Source organism: Kogia breviceps, chromosome 5 (assembly GCF_026419965.1).
Source record: "Kogia breviceps isolate mKogBre1 chromosome 5, mKogBre1 haplotype 1, whole genome shotgun sequence".
NCBI classification, from domain to species: Eukaryota; Metazoa; Chordata; class Mammalia; order Artiodactyla; family Physeteridae; genus Kogia; species Kogia breviceps.
The window spans coordinates 60,571,656-60,596,253 of record NC_081314.1 but is presented as its reverse complement, the minus strand read 5'-3'; the positions used below and the strand labels follow the sequence as shown (position 1 = coordinate 60,596,253).

At 35.4% G+C, this 24,598-nt stretch overlaps 1 protein-coding gene across 7 annotated transcripts in view; it reads left to right on the top strand.

Annotated features, from left to right (window-relative positions):
- The window catches only part of TBL1XR1 (TBL1X/Y related 1), a 179,917-nt gene extending 157,407 nt beyond the window's left edge, over nucleotides 1-22,510 (top strand). For all 7 annotated transcript variants that reach the window (XM_059063950.2, XM_059063953.2, XM_067034036.1 and 4 more), the window contains 6 exons: nucleotides 8,892-9,013; nucleotides 9,157-9,231; nucleotides 12,756-12,883; nucleotides 13,476-13,641; nucleotides 16,653-16,754; nucleotides 17,640-22,510. In XM_059063950.2, coding sequence (XP_058919933.1) covers nucleotides 8,892-9,013; nucleotides 9,157-9,231; nucleotides 12,756-12,883; nucleotides 13,476-13,641; nucleotides 16,653-16,754; nucleotides 17,640-17,666 — 620 coding nt within the window. In that variant the 3' untranslated portion in view covers nucleotides 17,667-22,510. The remainder of the gene's footprint in view (nucleotides 1-8,891; nucleotides 9,014-9,156; nucleotides 9,232-12,755; nucleotides 12,884-13,475; nucleotides 13,642-16,652; nucleotides 16,755-17,639) is intronic.
- Nucleotides 22,511-24,598: the final 2,088 nt, after the last annotated feature.

The window sequence follows — 24,598 nt, the reverse complement described above, 5'->3', positions numbered from 1 at the left end:
TATACCAGTTTGTTTATCCATTTACCTGTTGAAGCAAATTTGTTTCCAGGTTTTAGCTATTACAAATAAAACTGCTATCAACATTCATGTGCTTATCTTTTTATGAACTTGTGTTTTCATTTCTCTGTGTAATGACCTAGGAGAGTTATGGCTAGATATATAGTAGTCTGTGTTTAACTTGTTAATAAACTGCCCAACTGTTTTCCAAAGTTTATGTTTTCCAAACTGGTTTACATTCTCAACAGCAGTGGGTATTCCAGTCCTTCCATTTCCTTGCCAGCACTTGGTATGTGGTCAGTCTTTTTTTATTTACTTATTTTTTGTGGTACGCGGGCCTCTCACTGCTGTGGCCTCTCCCGTTGCGGAGCACAGGCTCCGGACGCACAGGCTCAGCGGCCGTGGCTCACGGGCCCAGCCACTCTGCGACATGTGGGATCTTCCCGGATCAGGGCACGAACCCGTGTCCCCTGCATCAGCAGGTGGATTCTCAACCACTGCACCACCAAGGAAGCCTGGTCAGTCTTTTTAATTGTAGCCACCCTAATGAGCATGTAGTCATATCTCACTGTGGTTTTCATTTCCTAGTGACTAATGATGTTGAGCATCTTGTCATGGTTTAATTTACCACCTGTATGTCTCCTTTGGTGAAGAATCTGTTCAGATCTTTGGATTTTTAATTTAACTTTGTTGTTTTCTTATTATTGAGTCTTGTGAACTCTTTATATATTCTGGATACAAGTCTTATCAAGTATTTACAAATATTGTCTCATAGTCTGTGGATTGTCTCTGTATTGTTTTGACAGTGTGCCTCAGAGATCAGCTATTATTAATGTTGATGAATTCCTTAATTTATTAATTTGTTCTTTTATGTATCGTGCTTTCAGTATCAATCTAATATGCTCTTTTTCTTTTTGCTTGATGTAGAAGTTGGGGTCACTGATTTGAGACCTTTCTGCTTTTCTAATGGGGATATTTAGTGCTATAAATTACTTCTAACTACTACTTAGTGACATCTCAAAATTTTTCAAATGTGTTTTCATTCATTTCAAAATACTTTCTTGGGCTTCCCTGGTGGCGCAGTGGTTGAGAATCCGCCTGCCGATGCAGGGGATATGGGTTCGTGTCCTGGTCCGGGAAGATCCCACATGCCGCGGAGCCACTGGGCCCGTGAGCCATGGCCGCTGAGCCTGCGCGTCCGGAGCCTGTGCTCCGCAGCAGGAGAGGCCACAACAGTGAGAGGCCCGCGTACCACAAAGAAAAAAAAAAAAACTTTCTGGAGTAATTTTGATCCCTTCTTTGACCCATGGGTTATTTAGAAGTGTGTTAATTTCTGAGTATTTGGAAAAACTTTAAAGATCTTTGTAATATTGCTTTCCATTGTCATTTAGGTCAAGTTGTTTGATAATGTTCAAATCTTTTATGGCCTTTACTGATTATTCTGTCTACTTATACCATCTGTAACTGAGAGAGGGGTATTGAAATCATCAACAATAATTGGAAAATACAATAATTTCTATTTTCTTTGAAGCTCTGTCGATTTTTGCTTTATGTATTTTGAAACAATGTTATTAGGGGCATGAACATTTAGGAATGTTGCAACCTCGTGTTGAATTGACCCCTTTATCATTTTGTTAGCGACCCTCTTTTTTTTTTTTCCATTTTATTTTTTGTGCTCTGAAATCTACTTTGTCTAATATTAATGTAGCCCTTCCAGTTTTTTTTTGGTTAGTGTTGGCATGGTTTATATTTCTCCATGGTTTTACTTTTCATCTATTAATTTTGTTATATTTGATGTGTATTTTATGTAGGCATCGTATATTGCTTGTTCATTCAGTATCAACGTCTGCCTTTTAATGGCAATATTTAGGCTATTTACGTTTAATGTGATTATTGATAATGATTGCATTTAATCATATTTCTATTTATCTCATCTTCTTTTGCTATTTTTCTGCTTCCATTTGGATTAATTTTTTTTTTTTTTTTTTTTTTTTTTTTTTGCGGTACGCGGGCCTCTCACTGTTGTGGCCTCTCCCATTGCGGAGCACAGGCTCCGGACGCGCAGGCTCAGCGGCCATGGCTCACGGGCCCAGCCGCTCCGCGGCACGTGGGATCTTCCCGGACCGGGGCACGAACCCGTGTCCCCTGCATTGGCAGGCGGACTCCCAACCACTGCGCCACCAGGGAAGCCCCATTTGGATTAATTGAATATTTGTATGATTATATTTTTCCTCCTTTGGTGGGTTATTAACTGTAAATCTTTTATTATAATGGTTGCCTTGGGATTTATAGTATAGATCTTTAACTTACCACCATCTACCTTCAAGTGATATTTTAAAGGGGTTAAATAATAAAATATTTTACCCATAGTTACCATTTCCAACTCTTCATTCCTTTGCACAGATAATGTAGTTTCATCTGGTATCATTTATTTCCTGCCTGAACTGCTTTTTTTTTTTTTTTTTTTTTTTTTTTTTTTGTGGTACGCGGGCCTCTCGCTGTTGTGGCCTCTCCCGCTGTGGGGCACAGGCTCAGTGGCCATGGCTTACGGGCCCATTCGCTCTGCGGCATGGGGATCTTCCCAGACCGGGGCACAAGCCCGTGTCCCCTGCATCAGTAGGCGGATTCTCAACCACTGCGCCACCAGGGAAGCCCCTGAACTGCTTTAACATTCCTTATAGTGTAAATCTTATGTTGATGAATTCTTTTTGTAGGTATTAAGAAGTCGTCATTTCACCTTCATTACTGAACGATATTTTTGTTGGGTATAGAATTCTGGGGTTGACAGGGTTTTTTTCGTTCAGTACTTTAAAGAAAATGTTGCTCTGTCCTCTTTTATTTTCAATTTGAACTTGCTACCATTTTCATCCTTATTATTCTTGTATTGTTTTCTCTGGCTGCTTTTAAGATTTTTCTCCTTATAACTGATTTTGTGCAATTTGCATATGTTGTGCCTTGGTTTAGTTTTCTTTATGTTTTTTGTCCTTGGAGCTTCTTGGATTTCTTTGTTCATAGTTTTCTTGAAATTTGAAAATTTTTTGTCCATTATTCTTTAAAAAATATTCTACCCCCTCCCCACATTTTTTTAACTTGAAATTCTGATTATGTTTAGTAGTCTGCTTGATGTCCCGTGATACACTGATGTGCTGTTCCTTTTTTTATCCAGTCTTTTTTTTTTTTTTCATAATCTCTGCTGTTTTCAAGTTCACACATCTTTTCTTCTGCAGCATCTAATCTACAGTTTATTCCATCCAGTATGTTTTTTATCTCACATGTTTCAGTTTTAATCTCTAGAAGTTTGATTTAGGTCTTTTTTACATCTTCCATGTTGCTATTTAACTATTTGAACAAATCATATATAGTTGCAAGTGCTTTAATGTCTAGGTCAGTTTTTATTGTTTGATTTTTCTCTTCATTTTGGTCATATTTTCCTGCATCTTTGCATGCCTTGTTACTTTTGATTGGAAGTGAGGCATTTTGAATTTTATGTCGTTGGTTGCTGGATATTTCTGTATTCTTAGAAGTATTTGTGGATTTATTCTGGAACATAGTTAAATTACTTGGAAATGGTTTGATCCTTTTGGGTCATGCTTGTAAGATTTGTTAAATGGCAGTGAAACAGTGCTCAGCATAGAGCTATTTATTTCCTGGTACTGAGGCAAGAACCTAGATGTACTCTAACCAGTGTTCCATGAATCAAAAGGTTTTCTAATCTGATGGATTTAGACACTGTTCACAGTCTTGAGTATCAGGCATTGTTTCTTCTAATTCTATTGAGTGGTTCTTTCCCAGGTCTCAGCTAGTATCTTCAGATACTTGTGCTGATTAGTACTCATCTAATTGTGTGAATAGGGCCCACTGCAGGTCTTTAGAATTCTTTCTCTGCATAGCTCTGTCCCTTCTAGTATTGTGAATCCTAGCTGCCTTCAGTTTTCCAGATTTTGAGCTTTATCTCTTCCGCTTAGGAATTTCATTAATTTCTTCCTAGGGAGATTCCTCTTCCCTGTGCCAAGATCTGGACATTTTTCTAGATCATATGCTTGAGCAGTTATAGAGGCACATTGTTAGTTGAGTTCCCTTCTCTCAGGGACCACAGTCCTTTATTGCCTGGTGCCTAGAGTTCTGAACTATTATTTCATATATTTTGTAATTTTTTTGGTCGTTTTGGGCAGGAGGTAAATTTGGTCCCTGGTACTCCATCTTGATCAGGAATGAAAGTCTACCATGTTTTTAAATTACCATATTTTAATTCCTGTACTGTATTTTTGTCTGTATACACTCTTACATAAAGCATAAATCATGATTATAGATGAGTTAACCACTTCATATTCATTAGGATGGCTATAAAACATAACAGTGTTTACCATGATGTAGGGAAATTAGAATCCTTGTACTTTGCTAGTAGGTATGTAAAATAGGACAGTCGTTGTGGAAAACAGTATGACAGTTCCTCAGAAAGCTAGAGTTACTGTATGACCCAGCAATTCTACTCCTAGGTAATTGAATTGAAGGCAGGGACTTGAATGAATTCGTGTTTGTCAATGTTCATAGCAGCATTTTTCACAGTAGCCAAAGGGTAGGAACCATCCCACAGTCCATTAGCAGATGAGTGGAAAAACAGAATGGGTCTCTATATACAATGGATTATTATTCATGGATTATTATTCAGCCATAAAAAGGAATGACGTTCTGATACATGCTACAACACCAGAGAATTTGTACATGTTATGCTAAGTGAAATAAACCAGACATAAAAGGACAAAGAGTATGATTCTACATGAGTAGAATCTAGAATCAGTCTAGAGTATGATTCTAGATATTTCAAGAGATGAAATGTCTAGAATAGGCAAATTCATAGAGACAAACGTAAAGATTCAAGGTTACAGAGGCTGTGAGGAGGGGGAAATGGAGAGTTACTGCTTAATGGTTACACGAATTTCTGTTTGGGGTGATGAAGAACTTTTGAAAATAGTGGTGATGACTGTACAACATTGTGAATGTAATTGGTACAACTGAATTGTACAGTTAATTAAATGACAAATGTTATATATGACCACAATATCTTAAAATTATTAATGTAATATACTAAAAACCATTGAATTGTACACTTTAAATGGATGAAATTTATGGTACATGAATTATATCTCAATGAAGCTTTTTTTTTAAAAAAAAGCAAATGAATATTAAATGCCTTTTTTCCCTTCCCTCATAGGTTTGTTACCTTTCTAAATTGTGAAGGATGCATGGGTTAATCAAAAAATAAATCAGAATTGGAGGGCACAGAAATTGAATCTTAGCTCCAGGAATTTTTTTTTTTTTTTTGGCTTCACTGCACCACTTGTGGGATCCTTGTTCCCCAGTCAGGAATCGAACCGTGCCCCTTGCAGTGGAAGCACGGAGTCCTAACCACTGAACCGCCAGGGAATTCCAGCTCTAGGAATTTAAAAGATTTTGTAACACTAGGCAAATTAACTTTTCTTAGCCTCTTTCATCATGTTTAAAATGAGACTAGTAAATAGTAAGCACACCTCTCACATATTACCTTCATAAAAATATATTTTATGTTAAAGATGTGTTTTTATCCTAAAGAATTTGTATTACTAGACTCATTTTTATTTATTTTTTGAATTTTATTTTATTTTTTTATACAGCAGGTTCTTATTTATTTTATACATAGTAGTGTATACATGTCAATTCCAATCTCCCAATTCATCACACCACCACCCCCACACCCCTGCCCCCCTGCGCTTCCCCCCCTTGGTGTCCATACGTTTGGTCTCTACACCTGCGTCTCTGTTTCTGCCTTGCAAACCGGTTCATTTGTACCATTTTTCTAGATTCCACATATATGCATTAAATATATTTATTTTTCTCTTTCTGACTTAACTTCACTCTGTATGACAGTCTCTAGGTCCATCCACCTGTCTACAAATGACCCAATTTCATTCCTTTTTATGGCTGAGTAATATTCCAGTGTATATATGTACCACCTCTTCTTTATCCATTCATCTGTTGATGGGCATTTAGGTTGCTTCAATGTCCTGGCTATTGTAAATAGTGCTGCAGTGAACATTGGGGTGCATGTGTCTTTTTGAATTATGGTTTTCTCTGGGTATATGCCCAGTAGTGGGATTGCTGGGTCATATGGTAATTCTATTTTTAGTTTTTTAAGGAACCTCCATACTGTTCTCCATAGTGGCTGTATCAGTTTACATTTCCACCAACAGTGCAAGAAGGCTCTCTTTTCTCCACACCCTCTCCAGCATTTGTTGTTTGTAGATTTTTTGATGATGCTCATTCTAACTGGTGTGAGGTAGGAATAAATATAAAGTAAGGAGGTATGGGTTCTTAGATTATACCAGTCTGTTATCACTGTATCTTATGAACCAGGCATATCACAGAAGTATTAATCACATAACTCATATGGCACCATTCCCCAGCTTCCTCCACTTATCTTTACCTGGTTATACAATTTGTTTTTGTTTTGTTCTGAACCTATTGGTATATTTGTTTGAATGCTGTTTCAAATGTTCTCAGCCTCCTATTTAACATTTTGCAGATGACTCTCTACCAAATTAACACCCTGGTGGAGCATGACAGGATACTTGGTTTTCTTCATAGCATTTTGTTATGCTTTTAATTGTCCTTTAAATTAGTTAGATTTTCAGGCCTCCCCCCCCCCGACACTTCCTAACACTATAACAGTATTTACCAAAGGAACATTTTGTTAAAATGGTCTTTTTAAAAATTATATCTTAATGCATTTTTGACCAGAGATGTATTACAGCCACAGGCGTTAGTTTCTAGAAAAATCCCCTGGTCAGTAATGTGTTAAGTAATATTTACTGTGAAAATGAAGGTGCTGTCACTGAATCCAATTCCAAGGCACAAAAACAAAATCTACACCAGGTAATCCAAGAAAGGGGGACAATACAAGGAAACAGTTGCGGAAGTACTGGAAGAGTGAAAAATAGAGGAGGATGAGGTAACTCAGAGTTTAACAACTGCAGTAAACCTAAGACTGTAGAGAAGATAGGATCCAACTACCCAGTGGGGCTGGGAACCTCCAAGGAGAGGCTGCCTGGCAAGAATAGTTACTGTGGAGCAATCATAGTCACTGCCAAAGACCCAGTCTGAAAGAGGGAGGACCACAGAAATTGCCTGTCTACCTTCTTTCTCCTGACCTTGGACTCTGGACAGTGTCTTCCACTGAATGAGCCCATCTGGAAACCTGCAGGCACAGAGGCCTGGGATCTGTAATTTGCAAGAGTCAGCCCCCTGCATGCAGAGAGCATAGCAGGGCAAAGTGTGGTGAGAATGGACTGAAGATAAGCTGACAGATGAATAGGATGGTCGTCTACATTGTTCCAAGAAGTTGTGATGCACACAAACAGCAGCGAATCAAACATAGTGCTGATCACAGTGGGCCTGTATTTTTGTTCACTGGCTGATTCAGTTGGGATTCTCCCAGAAGCAGGATAGGAAAGAGGGAGGGAGCCGAGAAAGGGAGCAGTTGCTGGTGAAGAAGGTCCAGGCTCAACCTGATCCAGGCAGGGCTCTGGAGTGTTTGTTGTACTTCAGGGTTTTCCTCATCTTGAGCCAAGGGTGCTTGGTTTTTGAATCTCACCTTTCCCCCCAACTACCTCCTGCCTACTCTAAATCCAGTGTTTTTGATATGCTTCTATTGCTTAACCCAATTACTTGCTACATTACCTTAATCTGCATTGCTAATTGTAGAGAGGCTTTGCACTTTGCATCAGGGGAAAATGAAAGAATCTTTAATCATATCAGAGCTAAAATAAATATTAAATGCCAGCCAGCTTTTGGGCCTCCAAGGTTTTAAATTCAATGATGTAGATTTTAAGAGGTATTTGACAAGAATCACTTAGAAGAAAAATGTATTTGCAAATCATGCAATATTCCATTTATCAGTTGAGTAGACAGTGGAAATGATGCTTATTCAGTGTAACGTTTGTCTAACTTGTGATTTACAAAGTATTTTCCGTACATATAATCTAACTTGATTTTCACAAAATCCTTGGGTACTAAGCTTAAAGGTTTTATCCCCATTTTTAAATTATTTTTTATTTTTTAATTTTTATAGATTTATTTATTATTTATGGCTGTGTTGGGTCTTCGTTGCTGCACATGGGCTATTTTTTTTTCTAGTTGTGGCGAGCGGGGGCCACTCTTTGTTGTGGAGCACGGGCTTCTCATTGCGGTGGCTTCTCTTGTTGCGGAGCACAGGCTCTAGGCGCACGGGCTCAGTAGTTGTGGCTCACGGGCTCTAGCGCTCAGGCTCAGTAGTTGTGGCGCAAGGGCTTAGTTTGCTCCGTGGCATGTGGGATCTCCCCGGATGGGATCGAACCCCTGTCCCCTGTATTGGCAGGCAGATTCTTAACCATTGTGCTACCATGGAAGTCCCCACGTTTGTTTTAGAAGAGAAAAATAGCATGAGAGGTGACTTGCTTAGGGCCCACTAGTTAGGGAGTAGCAAAACAAGGCTCCTTATCCATTGAACACTCACAGAATTTCAGAACAAAAGGAAGTGTAGCATCACATTTAGTTTTATCATTTTGCAAATGAGGAACCAAGAATCCAGTGCTAGTAATTTACAGGGCAAGCTCTCAGGAACCCTCATCTCCTGGTGACCAGGCCAGTGTACTTTCTATTAGGCTGTGTCTCACATGGAGACAACCAAACTGAAATGTATTAATATTTGTAATATTTAAGTGCCATAATTTTAAAAATTCTATTAATACCATAAAAAGTATAAAGTAAAATATTTTAAGTTCCTGTTAGCATACTTAATGTCTAACCATGGTTTAAAACTAAAGCTCCTAGATTTCAGTACATGTGGAATGAATGCAAACCTTGCCTGTTTTTCTTTTCAGCTCCAGCATTGGATGTTGATTGGCAGAGCAACAACACCTTTGCTTCTTGTAGTACAGATATGTGCATTCATGTCTGTAAGTTAGGACAAGACAGACCTATTAAAACATTCCAGGGACACACGGTGAGAAATCTTTTTTTCCCTCCTTTAAAGTGATTATGATGAATAAGTAATGTTTCAGAGTGGTTTTGAAGTATGCATGTTTAATACCCAAAGAACAGCCAAGTCTATGAAATGAAAATGTGAATGTTCACTGTTATTTTTAGAATGAAGTAAATGCTATCAAATGGGACCCAACTGGCAATCTCCTGGCATCCTGTTCTGATGACATGACTTTAAAGGTAATTCAGATAGTGGGGAGAAATGGGGTTGAGGAATTACACAGTGTGGCTGCTCTGGCTGTTTTAAGATTGTTTAGAATGTCTCTCTTATAGTTGGGAATTATGATACTGAGGTTTGTGCTGTTATAAATTGTCTTCACTATTAGGGAGTCATATATTGGTACAATTAAAGGTTGTTTGCACATGTAAAGATCTGACTCATAGGTAGCAAAGATCTTTGTAGGATTCATGGATTTGACTGAAATTCTGAGAATTGTGTTAATTGGATTTTGCTGTGGTGTGAGTATATATCACCCTTTCTGGGAAACTGATACATAGTAGATATATAGCTTAATTGGTGAGTGAGTATAGTTGACATGTCAGTATTCACATCTCAGTATGAATTTATGTTTTTCTTGTGCATAACTAAAAGCAAAAACTAACACCTAGCACCTTACACATATGACATACCAAAATTAAAGAAGAAAGGCATTTTGAGATAAAGAATAACATAATACTAATCTTCAAAATTAATGAAGCTTGCACCCTATGCTTCACCATGTTAACTGTATGAAAATAATTTATCTTTGACTTTACAGTGCCAGTTGACTGCAGACGTGATGACCCTTATAGATAGGATAATCATGAAGGAAAACTGCTTTTCCTGTTCCCATGAACAGACTAAATGTAACCTTGGTAACCTGGTGGTTTTTTTCCTTAAATACCTGCTGTGTTTTTAGTTAGATAGTTTTTTCAAGCCTGGACTCCTTTGTAAACGTTGCTGGTAAAAATGCTTTTCTTCACGCTCTTGTTTGTGAGATTACTTTGCGTGCACATGCACTATGCTGATAAAATGAAAAATTTCTTCTGGAACAGAGTATGGCACATACGAGGCAATGCAAGAAGGCCGGTGGCTATAGAGAGCCTACTGTCAGGGACTGAGTTGCAGCTAGAGAGAGAAGTTTAAATTAGAAAGTGTTAGAGAGCTTTTTTTCTAAGAATAATAAAAGGTCATATAATTTTAAAGCAGAAGCTAGAAGGATGGATAATGTCTAGTGAAGCCATATTTTGAGAACAAGGAACAGCAGATGAGTGAGAAGATTATGTCCAGCTTGGACAGTGCCTTTGAGTCATGCAAGTGGAGGTGCCAGGTCGGTCTGATGCTCAGAGAACAGTTCTAAGCCTGACATAAAAAATTTGGGAATTCTCAATAGGTGGGTAGTCATTCAAAGCCATGGGCATGGACAAAATTGTGTAGGTAGAAATGTACAGAGTAAAAGAAGAGGAAAGCTTAAAAAAGTCTTAAGAAACTCTAGCATTTAGCAGCTCAAGAGGAATGAGACTCCAATAGGAAATTGGAATGACCTCAGTGGAAACAGTGTGTAGAGAGAAGAGTATTTCAAGGGAGGTGATGGATGAGAGTGGTCAGTGTTATCAGTGCTATCGAAAGCTCACAAGAAATATCAATATGTTTTGGAAACATACCTTTTGGATTTATTTACATGGAGTTATATATACCTAGGATACAAAAACATGATGTTATTGCTTCATTATCTCATTAGTTTTATTGCAGAAGTGTGAAGCACAGCTAATTTTTGTTTCTTTGTTGGTACTTGGGTTTGGTGTATGTGTGTTTGTATTTGGCAGGGTTTCCCCCCATGTCTTTACTGAATGATTTTGTTAGAAATACTGTTGGTGTAGGTTTCTCTTAATATTTGCTGAAAAATAATATGAATTATTTTTTAACCTGTATACATAGGCATGTTTTCAACTCTAGAAAGGCGTATTCTCTACTCACCATTTTAACCATACTGCTTTGTTACTTTTCATGGTTTCTTGTATGTGAATCATTTACAATTTCTGAATTTTATATGGGAAGAATACTTGACATGAGATCTACTCTTAACAGATTTTTAAGTGCACAAAACAAGTGTTATTGTCCGTAAGCACAATGCAGTGAGGCAGATCTCTAGAGCTGAGATTTTATGCTTGTTGATTAGCAGCCCCTCCCTGTGACCCCACCACCTCTGGCAACCACCATTCTTTTTTTTTTTTCTTTTCCATTATGTTTTTTTTTCTTTTTTACACCAATAGTTTATTTTTTATTTGTATAACATCTTTATTGGAGTATAATTGCTTTACAATGAATGGTGTGTTAGTTTCTGTCCTTTGTGGTTTATTATAGGATACTGAATACAGTTTCCTATGCTATACTATAGGACCTTGCTGTTTATCCCCACCATTCGTTTCTTTGTTTTTATGAGTTTGACTCTTAGATACATCGTGTAAATGGAATCATGCAACATTCGTCCTTAAAATTTATCCATGTTGTCACATATTGCAGGATTTCCCCATATGTTAAGGCTGAATAATATACTCCATTGTATATATATGCATTTTCTTCATCCATTCATCCATTGATAGATACTTAGGATGTTTCCATATCTTGGCTTTTATGAATAATGCTGCAGTGAACAAGGGCATACAGATGCCTCCTCAAGATCCTGATTCGATTTTTTTTTTTTGATAAATACCCAGAAGTGGAATTGCTGGATCATATATAGTGGTAGTTGCTAGAATTTGGGGGAGCACCTCCATACTATTTTTCATAGTGGCTACATCATTTTGCATTCATTTATCAACAGTTTACAAGGTTTCCAATTTCTCCACAACCTTGACAACATTTTTAAAAGTTTTAATAGCCATCCTAACAGTTGTGAAGTGGTATCTCATAGTTTTGATTTTCATTTCCCTGATGATCAGTGACATTGGGCATCTCTTCATACACCACCTATTGGCCACTTGTGTATCTTCTTTGGAGAAATGTCTATTCAAGTCCTTTGTCCATTTTTAAATTGGGTTATTAGGTTTTTTGCTGTTGAGTTGTAGGGTTTCCTTACATATTTTGGAAATTAACTCCTTATTGCATATATGGTTTGCAGTATTTTCTCTCATTCCATAGTTTGCCTTTTTACTTTATTGATTGTTTCCTTTGCTGTGCAGAAACTTTTTAGTTGTATGTAGTACCACTTGCTTTTTTTTTTTTTTTTTTTCCTTTGCTTTGCTTTCGTTGCCTGTGCTTTGGTGTTGATATGAATCATTATATTTATCTGTATGTTGCTTATCTATTTTCCTGATTGCAAAATAGTTCCTGATTCTAAATTTTAAGAGGAATTTATAATGTCGATCTTTTATTTTAAAGGACAGCATAAAAACTAATGCTTTAAACATTGTAGGATCATTAACTGAGGAACTTACTGAATGTTCAAGTTTGTACCATCTGAAGCTATCAAAAGTAATCTTAGAACTACAGTTAATTGAATCCTGAAGCCTCAGAATAAATATTTAGGAAGGACTTGAAGCAAATTTGTCATTTTTAAAAGATAAATATTAAATATATTCTACATTTTAATTTATTTGTATATATTCTCTTGATCTCTATTATTGTTCTGGTTACACCGCTGTATTTTGGACTGGCAAGATAATATTATAAAAGTACCCTTTGTATGGAAAAATAATTACATCCATTTTTCCTTTTTGCTTAGATATGGAGTATGAAACAAGACAACTGTGTCCATGATTTGCAAGCACATAATAAAGAAATTTATACTATCAAGTGGAGTCCAACAGGGCCAGGGACAAATAATCCAAATGCCAACCTCATGTTAGCAAGGTAACATTTCTGTTTTGCTTTTCCTTTATGAGTCTTTTACAAAGAAAACCTCTTATAAATATGACAGAAAATTAGGAAAAATTCCATGAAATGGGAATGTATCCTACAAGGAATATTTTTTTTTAATGGGAACCTTTAGACACAGAGTTTTATTATTATTTCAGGTCATAATGGATGTTTGTATCCGGAGATATCAATTAATTTACGGATAATATCAAATATTGATTAAAACCCAAGTAATTGAGGCATAATGCAATGAAGTTTGTTCAGCATTAAAAAAAATAAGTTAAAAACATATTTAATGTAGCATTTCAAAACCGTGGGTCAATATAAAGGAGTTATTTAAAGAGTAAAGGAATACAGTGAATTAGCTCACTTATGTTTTCCAGTTTACAGACTTGGAGATGCCCTTAATGAAGCTGCCATTTCTCCGATTAGCTTTGGTTCCAGAACACTTTCTTCCTAACAGCACAATCTGCTTCTCATGAGCAATTCGTGGCTAGCTATTAGGAATGGCTGAATATTGTAGATTGGGGGTGGGGCTGAGAGTATTTCATTACTTATAAAATCTTTTTTTTTTCTCCCTTGTCAGTGCATCCTTTGATTCTACTGTTAGATTATGGGATGTAGACCGAGGAATTTGCATCCATACTCTGACAAAACACCAAGAGCCTGTGTACAGTGTAGCTTTTAGTCCTGATGGCAGGTATCTGGCGAGTGGTTCTTTTGACAAATGTGTGCACATCTGGAACACACAGGTATGTCCCAAGTTATTTAAATAGTCAGGTATTCTTATATTAGTAAGAAGCATTTGTCTAAACAAAATTTTTTTTTTAGTTTTGGTTGTCATTCCTTTTGTGTCATTAATTCAGTTCTTTGTTTTTATATGAGCATTTTTGGGGGGGAATTTACAGCTAAGTAAAGATCGAAACCAGCTGAAGTGAGATTTTCATAATATGGACCAAAATTTGGAGTCTCTGTTTTATTTTTTCCAACAGTTTTGCAGACATGAAATGTGAGAGTTTAAGGTGCATTTATTTAGATAAATGATACCATTTCTTTATTTTCTAAAAGAATTGTCTTCGGAGAAGGTATATATGAGCAGTTAAAAAAATGTGTTAAAGGACAAGGTTTTATGATTGAGCACATAATTTATCAGAAACGAACTTAAAACTATGTATCACCTTTTTAGGGACAATGCTACAGAGATCCTTTCTTAAAAATGGAGAAAACAGTTTTGTTGCTTTCATTATTTTAATCTTTTCAGTGTTTTAGTTTTTACATGCCAAATACTTTTTCTTTAATATCAGTCACGTGACTCTCCCTGCCCCACCCCCTGTTCAGAAATCAGGTCTTTGCTGCTTGTATTATATGCACAATAAGTTATTGTGGGTTGTTTTCTCTTTGTGTTGCTGACCATCATAGTTGCTCAGCCTATTTTGCATAAATCATCATTTTCCCATATTATTTTTGATTAAGTTATACATTCAAATGGTCTCTAACACCCTCCCCCCATTATAAAAAGGTATACACTGATAAGTTTTGCTCCCATTTTTTTTTTTGATCCTCTACAGATAACTCTTTTTATTGGTTTCTCTTTCATTATTCGTGAGGTTTTTTGTAAATAAAAGCATTATTCTTTCATTTTATACTCCCACTGTTTTATTTTTTCATTTATGTTATACTCCCTTAGAATTGGTGTTTTTATGTATGGTGTGAGGTATAGTTCTAATTCTTTCTTTGTGGATCACCAGTTTTCTTGGCACTATTTACTGTCCCTTCACTGTTTCAGAATGTCACTCCTTTCATATGCTACGTTCTTGTATAGTTTGTTCATAGATTTTCTTGTATTCCATTGATTGATACATTTGTATGTACCTGCATTGTTAGTTTAATTTTAATGACTAACTTTGTTATTCCCCCTCATTAAGTCTTTTTTTTTCCTTCAGTAGAGTTTTATAATTTCTTCATAAAGATCTTCTTTTTTACAAAATGTATTGAGATGCCTTATGGATTTTACTGTTACCGTGTATAGCATGTTTAAAAAATAATATTCTTTTTACTTACTGGTGGTTGCTCATGTTTGAAACATTATGAATTTTGGCGTGTTGATGTTGACTCCATCAAACATGCTGAGCTCTCTCATTACATCTAATTCCTTCCTGGCTTGCAGGATCTTAGTTCCCTGACCAGGGATTGAACCTGTGCCCCCTGCAGTGGAAGCATGGAGTCCTAACCACTGGGCCATCAGGGAATTCCCAATCTTTCTGTTTTGATTGAATAACAGAGGCTTTATAGATAATCTGCTGGTTGTATATATTTTCCATCACTCATTTACTCCATTTTGAGTAAATTAATTTAAAATAAAATTTGGGTATAGAACTGTAGAGTTCTAAGGGAAGATACTGCTAGACTTCTAAGGGCATTTGAGTAACCATACTGTTTTGTTGTATCACTATTGTGTATCAGAATGTCATTTTACTTTTTTTCTTTTAAGTTTGAAAATAGCAAAATACATCTTGTGAGTTTTCAGTGCAAGAGAAAGTAATTGTCTTTTTGTCAGTATGTACATCTAGTTTTTTCTTTCATTACTTGGATGATATGTTACCTAAGCATTTGACAGTTAAATTATTACAGTCTGGTCAGAACACAGGTTTGGGTAGATGCTGAGGATCCTTTGGCTTTTGTTAATGTGATAGCTCTGGCTTGTTGACCATGCTGTTTCAGTTCAATTATAGCCTGATTCAAGCTTAGAAATTGGTAAGTACTATTGAAAGACAGTGTCGGTTTTTAACCCCAAAGTTGACAATCCTGTAGATTTTACTCTATACAACAGCAGCCTATCTTAGATCTCATTGGCGCTACTCCATTCTCTTCTAATTAACTGTAGATACTTAAGGCCTCCTGTACTCGTGCTTTTTCATTAATCTCTTAAATTGTGAGAAATTTTAGGTAGCAGGGAAAGAACAGTTGAGACTTCCCATTGTGATCTTCTAGCTTAGTGATTAGCTTAGGGCTGGCTGTTTCAGAAGGTTATGTCTTGGTGCCATGTTGTGTTTGGGTAGTTCTGCTACTTCCAGTTTGAGTTTTTTAGTCCATGAAGCTGAGAGATACTTTTCTGGTTTGTCAGGACAGAACACCGGAAGCATATTTTTCATTATTTTTCATTTCTCACAGCAGAACCTCTGACCTTTGCCCTGTTTAATAACTGGTTTCTTAGGAGAATACATTTTTGTACTAAGTTTCAGTTATTGAATGGCGGCTGAATGATTTTGGTTTCCATTGCCAAAGGAATAAAATAATTGAGTTATGTGTCAGCTAAATTGATGATGAAATTGGTAGTGTTCCTGGTTGTACTTTGTTTTCTTTTAACTTAAAAACATCTTTCAGTAGTAATGTACATATGCTCTTTTAGCTTCTTTTATAATTCTCCTAGCTTAGGGGCACTTCTAGGGTCAAAGAAACCAAAGATACCTTAGCTAAGAATGGTTATCAATACTTGAGAAGCTGTGTGTGTGTGTGTGTGTGTGTGTGTGTGTGTGTGTGCGCGCGTGCGTGCATGCGTGTATGATGAGAGCAGGCTAGTGCTGTCTGTTTGTAAAAGGATCATCATTTCACGTTTCTGGTATTTCAGAACTTGTTTATTTTGAAGTTGAAGCTAAATCCTATATTGGATTGCTAGAAATAAAGCCATATAATATTTTTACCTCAGTATTTGGACATATATAATAATATATTATTTTTAAGATTCTGCTTCTCATTATTTTAGACAGGTGCTCTAGTTCACAGCTATAGGGGAACAGGTGGAATTTTTGAAGTTTGTTGGAATGCAGCAGGAGACAAGGTTGGAGCCAGTGCATCAGATGGTTCAGTAAGTATATAATGAAGTGTTTCCAAAGAGTGTGTGTGTGTGTGTGTGTGTGTGTGTGTGTGTGTGTAAGAAAGAGAGAAAGCATAGTGAATAAATGTGGCTTGTTGTGGTAGTGACTACAAAAGTGTTCTTTTTAAAAAATAAATTTTATGATATGGGTATTGACCTTTTTTACTGAAGGCTCTATACTTTTCATGTTCATTTCATTCAAATAATGTAAACAGAATTTAGGCTATCTTTGCCAGAAGAGTGCCTTCATAATCAAGAAATGGACAGTTATTTTTAGTGGAAACCTTCATCATTGAAATTAAGTGTAGCACTGTGAGAGAGACTTGAATTTTTAATGCCTATTTTTGCCTTCTCTTCCTTGCAGAAGAGTGTTGGTGGCCCAGGGAAGGGGAAATAGATGCAGTTGGGTCTGCATTGAGGAATGTATGATACCAAGAGACTTTCAGAATGAGGTTGGCCATGTATTCACAGAAATACTAGTTATGGCTTCTAAAGTTCTGAAAGCAAAGGGAAGATGGAAAGGGGATAGCTATTAGCTGTTTACTGAAGCAATAACTTGATGTAATCTGTAGTATCTTCCATTAAGATCCAAGAGATAGAAAAATGGTCTATTTTGAGTATATTTTTTTCTACTTTTTAATTAACAGAGTAAATCTTCAGCATGTTAGCCATGATTCTTCCTCTGTAGTATTAGCCCATGGTTGTTAACTCCATTTACTTTCAGACAATTTATCTGATTTCTGTTGGTGCCCATTGCTGTGATTACTTTTGTTTTACCAGTTTCGTGAACTTGGAACTAAGAAATAGATTCCAAACTGTATAAAAATGTACAATGAAATTCTTTACACACTGGTTGATTATTTTAATTTCTTACAGGTTTGTGTATTAGACCTTCGGAAATAGCGCTACTAGTTGGAAGCCATGGACCGACTATGAATGTGTATATAGCCAAAATGACTGTCCCCGACCCAAGTACTGCTATAGTCCCACTTGAACCATGGCCAGTCCACTACAGCCAAATCTAAGAGAAATATATACATACAGTGTATATAAACAAAATTGCACCCTGAAGATGACAGAATTTTGTCACAGCTTGTGAATTCTGTTCACCAAGTGCTGGAATCTAATCTGCTGTGCCCCTAAAATAGCATTTAGAAGTTTTGGATATGAAAAACAGAAGAGAGAAAAAAATAAGCGTTATAAAAGCAGCCCATACATGTACGAGTTTTTGGATACTAATGACAGCCTTGTTTCTCCCCTTTGAATCAGCAGACACCATGGATTATATTCTTTTTTCCCTTCAATAGTTTAGCAGTTTGTACAGAGAAAACGGACTTAAAAAAACTTGCAGCAGTAGTTTGTTCTTGCTTTTAAACTTTGTTTTTGGTTTAGTTTATGGATGCATGAAGTAAGGGAGTGAATCAGTTTCTTGTTTATATTTTTTTCACCTTTTAAACAAAAAATTCTTAAAAATATTTTAATGCATTCTTTTGAAGAGATAGATGTTTGGTACATTTATGGCTCCCAGAGCATATATTCGATTGGTGCATGTTGTAGAAGGGGGAATTGGAAATTAAATGGAACTATATGACTTTGGTCATGTCAATCTGTAAGACACATCAGTAAAAGGGTATTATGCTCTGTTTTTTTGTTTTTGCTTTTGCTTTGTTTTTTTGTTGTGAGTATTTTTTTTTTTCTCTTTGGTTTTTTTGTTTTGTTTTTTGGTGATGTGGCTTAAATGCAATAGTTTCTTTTTTGGGACATATTTCTGCCAATTAAAGACTAGAAGGGCACAAAAAAATTTTTAATACCATAGAGAAGATGCATAAAAAAAAAAATCTTCTGATGTCTTGTAGCCATAACTAAATTATGGTTAAAATGTGCACTATTGTGTAAAGGAGCAAAGTAGGTTTGGGTTTTTTTTGTTGTTTGCTTATTTGTTTCTTTTGCTTTGTTTTTTAAGAGATTAAAATGTTTCTGGATAAGGATTAGCTTCTCAAAGTGTCCATCATTCTGTGTAGAAGCTTAAATAATGTAATGTAACCAAACTCCAGTATTAAAAATCTCTCATGTTATTTTTCTTTTTACAAAGCAAGATAACAACATATAACACTGCCATCACATGGCAAAATGTTTGCTACCTTAGTTTAAAAACAATCTTTAAAACAAAAGACTTGCTTCAAGGTGTTTTCACATAGCAGTGATTCAAAAATTTTTAAAAAGGTATAATTGCACTAACCTCCCTGCTGCTCTAATTCTGCATTTGTGGTACTTGTGACTACATTTTTTCAAATAATAGTTAGATTTAAGCTGCTATGTTTTGTTTTTTCAGTAATCACTACTATATCATGTCTTTTACTCTGTTTATAATATCACATATTTTCTTAAAGGTATAGGTATCAGATTAAAAACCTCCTGTGCTCATACAACTAAAAGCTAAAATATACAGATTCTACAAATGATAGCATGGGGCTATGTTTATATGTGTGATTAACAGGGTTTGTCATGATTAATGTAATAATCCAGAAGTGTCGATTTTGAAGAGAATAGTTGTCAAATTTATACCTCAAAGATTTTAATTAAGGAATATCATTTATTATCAAGCTTGGCAAATTTATAACACTGTCACTAATTATTTTGAAGCTTTTACTGCTAAAATTTTAACCTATGTTTTAAGTTTAAGTAGAAACTGATTTAACCCAAGTAATGCAGCTTTGATTTTCAGCATTTGTCGTTTTGCTATTTTTACAAAACAGCATTGATTGAAGCAAGTCTTGGTTTTACTAAGGTAGGATAGCATTTGCTATTGGTAAAGAGAATAAATACACTTAATTTCACAGTACATTGTTATGTGTACCCCAGTTGTTGTTAGTGGGGACTATGATACTGTAATAATATTTTTTAAAATTTACATCCAGAGAGGCAGTCATTCATGATGGTTTTGTGCCAGCTGTTTTTAGGGTTTTCGATCACATTATAGATATTTAGAACTATTACCCTGTGACTTATGTAGGAAACCTAATATGCTGAGTATCTGGCACTTGAAATCCTGCTTTTATTGCTGGAGGTCCACATCTGTGGTTGACCTCTGTTGTTGTTTTAAAAAAGTAAATAAAATTTTAAAAATCTGTGCAATAATTTTTAAATGTGCTCCCAGGAATAGACACAAATGTTTTGAGTATGTTTAAGCTGCATTTTCCTTTAGCGATGCATTTGTCAATTGCACTGAATTTAAATCTGAAAGTCAGAGGTGATTATTGATAGTACTTTTTGTATTTTGATATGGACAGTTTATTCATTTGCATACAGTTATTGACTTTTTCCCCCCAGCTGATTAAAAGATAGTCATGAAGTTCTGCAGTATAGCTGCCAAAATAGACAGCTACATGTTTATGGTGTTGTCATCTTCTCTGTTTTTTGGGGTTTTTTTTTTGTTGTTTTTTTTAATCTTTAGCTATTTTACTTAAGCATAATAGCCACAATAGGACATATAAAAGATTATAAATACAGAGCTTTATTATCCTGAAGTCTTGGGTCTTTTAAGTATAAACTATCAGAAAGGTATCCATTTTGTAGGCTTGGGTTCTTTGTGAGCATACAGTTATTTCTTTTTGCTGCTGTTCTCACCATCATCATTGCCTGCTGATGTGCCACGATGCTGCTCCAGTAGACATAAATAAGATTGCCTCTAATTTGAGCAGTAACATGATTATAAGAGACCAAGTTTCACAGCCTGTAAAGTTCTATTTTTGAGGTTCTTGCTTATTTTTCCTTCCTTTTTTTTTCTCTCTAAGAACTTATCTGAAGATCTACAGATTCCAGTAGATTTTCTGTGGTATTCATTATATATCATTGTTGTATAGGCTACTGTAAGAAACTTATAAGGAAAAATAGAAAGGAAAACTTGAATGAATAGAATACTCATTGATTAAAATAGAATAAGGAAAGAGCAGCTGTCACTCTTAAACATCGTAAAGGAATATCTTTTTTCTTCTCCATGTAGGAAATCCCCTAAGTTCTTATATTTGTTCCATTCCCAATTTCCTGTCATTGATCAGGTACCATCATTGACTTTCAAGTGACTTTAGAAGTGGTTAACTTTTAATTTCCTAATAGGTCTTAGAGTGTATTGAATTCTGTTTTAATTAATTATTCTCTAGGTAAGTATGTTTTAGGATTAAACACCTTTTACAGATACTGAAAGTGCCTCCTTTTGTGGTGTAAAAAACAAATTATGGTGCAAAAAGTAATCATTAGATTGAATTACATGAAGGTTTTTTGCTTTTTGACATATAAAAATGTCAAGAGAAAGGCCAAAGATTTGTACTTTTTCACTTAACTTATAAAGCACTCCGTTTTTCCTTAAACTTATTTCTGTCAAATTAGATTTAATGAGAGAGTACTATTTTTAAGGAGCTATCTGTTTATGTAGAATGATTTTGTTAAGAGTAATGTAAACTATTATTGAGTAGAGGCCTGAAGAGGAGTATGCATTTTTGCTGTTTAAAGGAATCACAAATGACCATTCTTATGTCAGCAAAAATGTTAAGTTTTACTAGATAAGTAGAAAAAATAAATCTCAAATGCAGTGCTATTTACTCTTTTCAAACAGTTTTCGTTTTCTTAAGCACATTGTACATTTCTATAGAACCCGCATTTATTCTCACATGCTAATAAGGACGGTACTTGCATTTGGTGAATTACTGTTGACAGTTTCCACAGAAATCCTATTTCAGTGGACCAACATTGTGGCATGGCAGCAAATGCCAACATTTTGGGGAATAGCAGCAAATCTACAAGAGACCCTGGTTGGTTTTTTGTTTGTTTGTTTGTTTGTTTTCTTCTGAATCAGCAGGGACGGAAGGGGAGTTAGGGAAGTTATGAATTACTCCTTCCTGTAATAGCTCTGACGTGTCACATGCAATATCAGTTTTTTTTTAAAAACCGTGATTCTAACTAAATGTAGAAGAGAGAGCAAAAAAAAGAGAAAGTGTTCACTTTTTTAATACACTGATTTAGAAATTTGATGTCTTATATCAGTAGTTCTGAAGTATTAATAGCATTCTTTATTTCCACCTTTACGTTGACAGTGTTGAAGCAGGGTGAATAACTAGGGCATATTTTTTTTCTAGTAAGCTGTTTCATGTGTTTTCTTTAGAGTTTCTGGATAAGTTCAAGAAAACATTGTGCATGTTGTATCTAGTCTAATGTACTTTTCCATCTCATTAAAAACAAAAACAGACAGACTGCATTTTGTAGCTCTGTAATCCCTAAATACAGAAGTAATTTTCTTCTTTCCTGACTTTGACATTGTAGCTATAATATTCTAATTTTGATTTTTACAAATCCTTTGGGTCTAATTCTGTGAGCCTACTTATAGCACTGGATTAAAATGTCTGCATCATTTCTTTAGTTATCCAGTTAACTTTAAAATTGTTGTACAAGTGTAAACCAGCCCATGACAGTTTTTTGTACATGTTAAAGAACTTTATTGTTCAGTTTTCATGATTATTGTGTAAGGAAGACTGATATAGATGTTCTATGCTGTCCTGGACCATGTTAATTACACTTATGATGTATTTTGGTTCCACATCACAATGATTTGTCCCCAATGACCCTTTTCTCCTTTCTAGGCACATTTTTTGTTGTTGTTGTTGTTGCAGTTTCCCTTTGCATTGTATTGCTTTGACAACTGTAATTTGAATCAGATCTGAAAGAGGTCCAGAATAAAATATATTTTGATATTATGTTGGCTGTGTACATATATAAAACCTTTGATATCTATGTAGTTTGTATAGACTATTTACTAGTCAAGTAAAGGGAGAGGGATGCTATTTCTTGTTTACAATTTCTTGTTTACATTTTATTGCAATTACTCCTCCAGTGTTCTTTTGTAGAATAAACTTTTTTGCTCTGAGTTAGCCTTCATAACATATAGCATGTCTATTCTCCCATACTGGTGTTACCAGTTGTAACAACTGCCATCAGAACCCAAACCCACTGTATTTCATAAATATATTGTTTTACAAGATAGACACTTTAAGCCCATAGATAAAATTACAAATTTTACTATTTTATTACTTCTCATAGGAGATAAGATTTTTTAAATGAAGGGATTACTTACTATTTTTATTAAAGACTTATAGAGCATTTAATCAGCTAAGGAATAACAATTACTTTTGAATTATTTTAAAAAATAAATGTACTTAGAAGACATTGTTTCACATAAACAGAGACAGATTCATTTGCTTAGAGTGCATTTGAGCACAAAACAATGTGTACATGTTGTTGAAGATTTTTAGGACAGGGTGCTCAACATCCTTAATGCCCTTTTTTCTTCATAGAAATCTTTATAATTTAATAATTTTTTTCCTTAGCTAGTGGCTTATGTTGCTAACAAACCTTATAATCTGTGAGGGAAGATACTAGGCACTTTCCAGTTTTAATTAATCCCAACTTCTTTAGAGTTATCTAGAGACTTTTTTAAAGAATCATTGAGCATATTTTTTTGTTTTCTTTTGTTTTTTAAAAAAACTTGTATTCTCCAGGTCGTCTACATTTCCCTTCCATTACCTTAAGTATAAACTACTTATGGGCATATAGCCTTGTCATGTTTTATTAAATGATAAGCTACTGCAGTTACTAGAACTTTCTGACAGCCTTTCATTTTCAAAGGGTTAACTTTTATTGCATGGCATAGATTGTTAATACTGTTCTGCATTTTACACTTTTTCCAAAAGTGTTGGACAACTAAGGATTATAATCTGTATAAGCTTGAGGTAAAACAAGTGCAGAAGGGGTTATTTGAAATTTCCTAGTTCTTACACTTTACAGTAGATCAGATTTCTTACCCTATTATAATACATAGCAGGTCAAATTAAAGTTTACTGTTTCCCTAGTATATACGCTTGCAAATGCAGTGGAGGAAAAGACACTATGGACAGTAGTTTTACGGTGCTTTTCTCTGCTGTACCAAAGCTCTGTCAACAATGAAATGTTAACCCTATGCTACTTTTTCTGCATGTTTCTTCTCTTCAAATGTCATATCTCAATGCTTACTTGTCCTAACTTGTAATATTTTTGTATTAAATTTTTTAGGAGTTCCTTGTAATTTCTTTATAATTTAAAATATATTAAACACAAAGTGTTTAGTAAAGTAAGAAGACAATTATTAACGTTTCTTGGTTGTTGGGTTTGTATGATCAATTGTGCAAACAATTCACACTTCAAGAACTAGGACCAGTGGGGTGTAATCTACACAGAAAAATATACCACAATTCTATTAAAAAACAAGTCATCTTAATAAGTTATACAATCCAGTGTCAGAATGGGCTGCTTTAAGAGATACTGCACTACCAGAAATACCAAAATCATAGGTCGGAGGGCTCCTGGACTGCTGTGGAGGGATTTAAACACTGCATGGATACCTCAAGTAGTCAACTCTTCTTACATTAAAAATCCGGTCCCACTGAACTCAGTCTGAGATCAGACATTTGAAATCATCAGCTTCCAGAATCTCACACATTCACATTTAGGGGATTTTGAAAAGTCTACATATTGTCAGGTCCTTCTCCACATAAGCTTTTACTGACTTAATTTATATACACTACTTGACCAGGTGAATTATCTGATTTTCCAACTCGGGTACCTGAGAAGCAGAATACCTCAGGACAAGGAGTGGCGACCCACACGTCTGGCCTGGGTAGTATCGTACCGAAGGCCCAGAGTCATCAGATAACTCAAGTTTAATATGACATAAAACTATAGCTGTGTGGTATGTTTTTAAATGTCTCTCGTGAAATGGTTGAAATAAACCAAGTTTGAAGTTGGGCAAG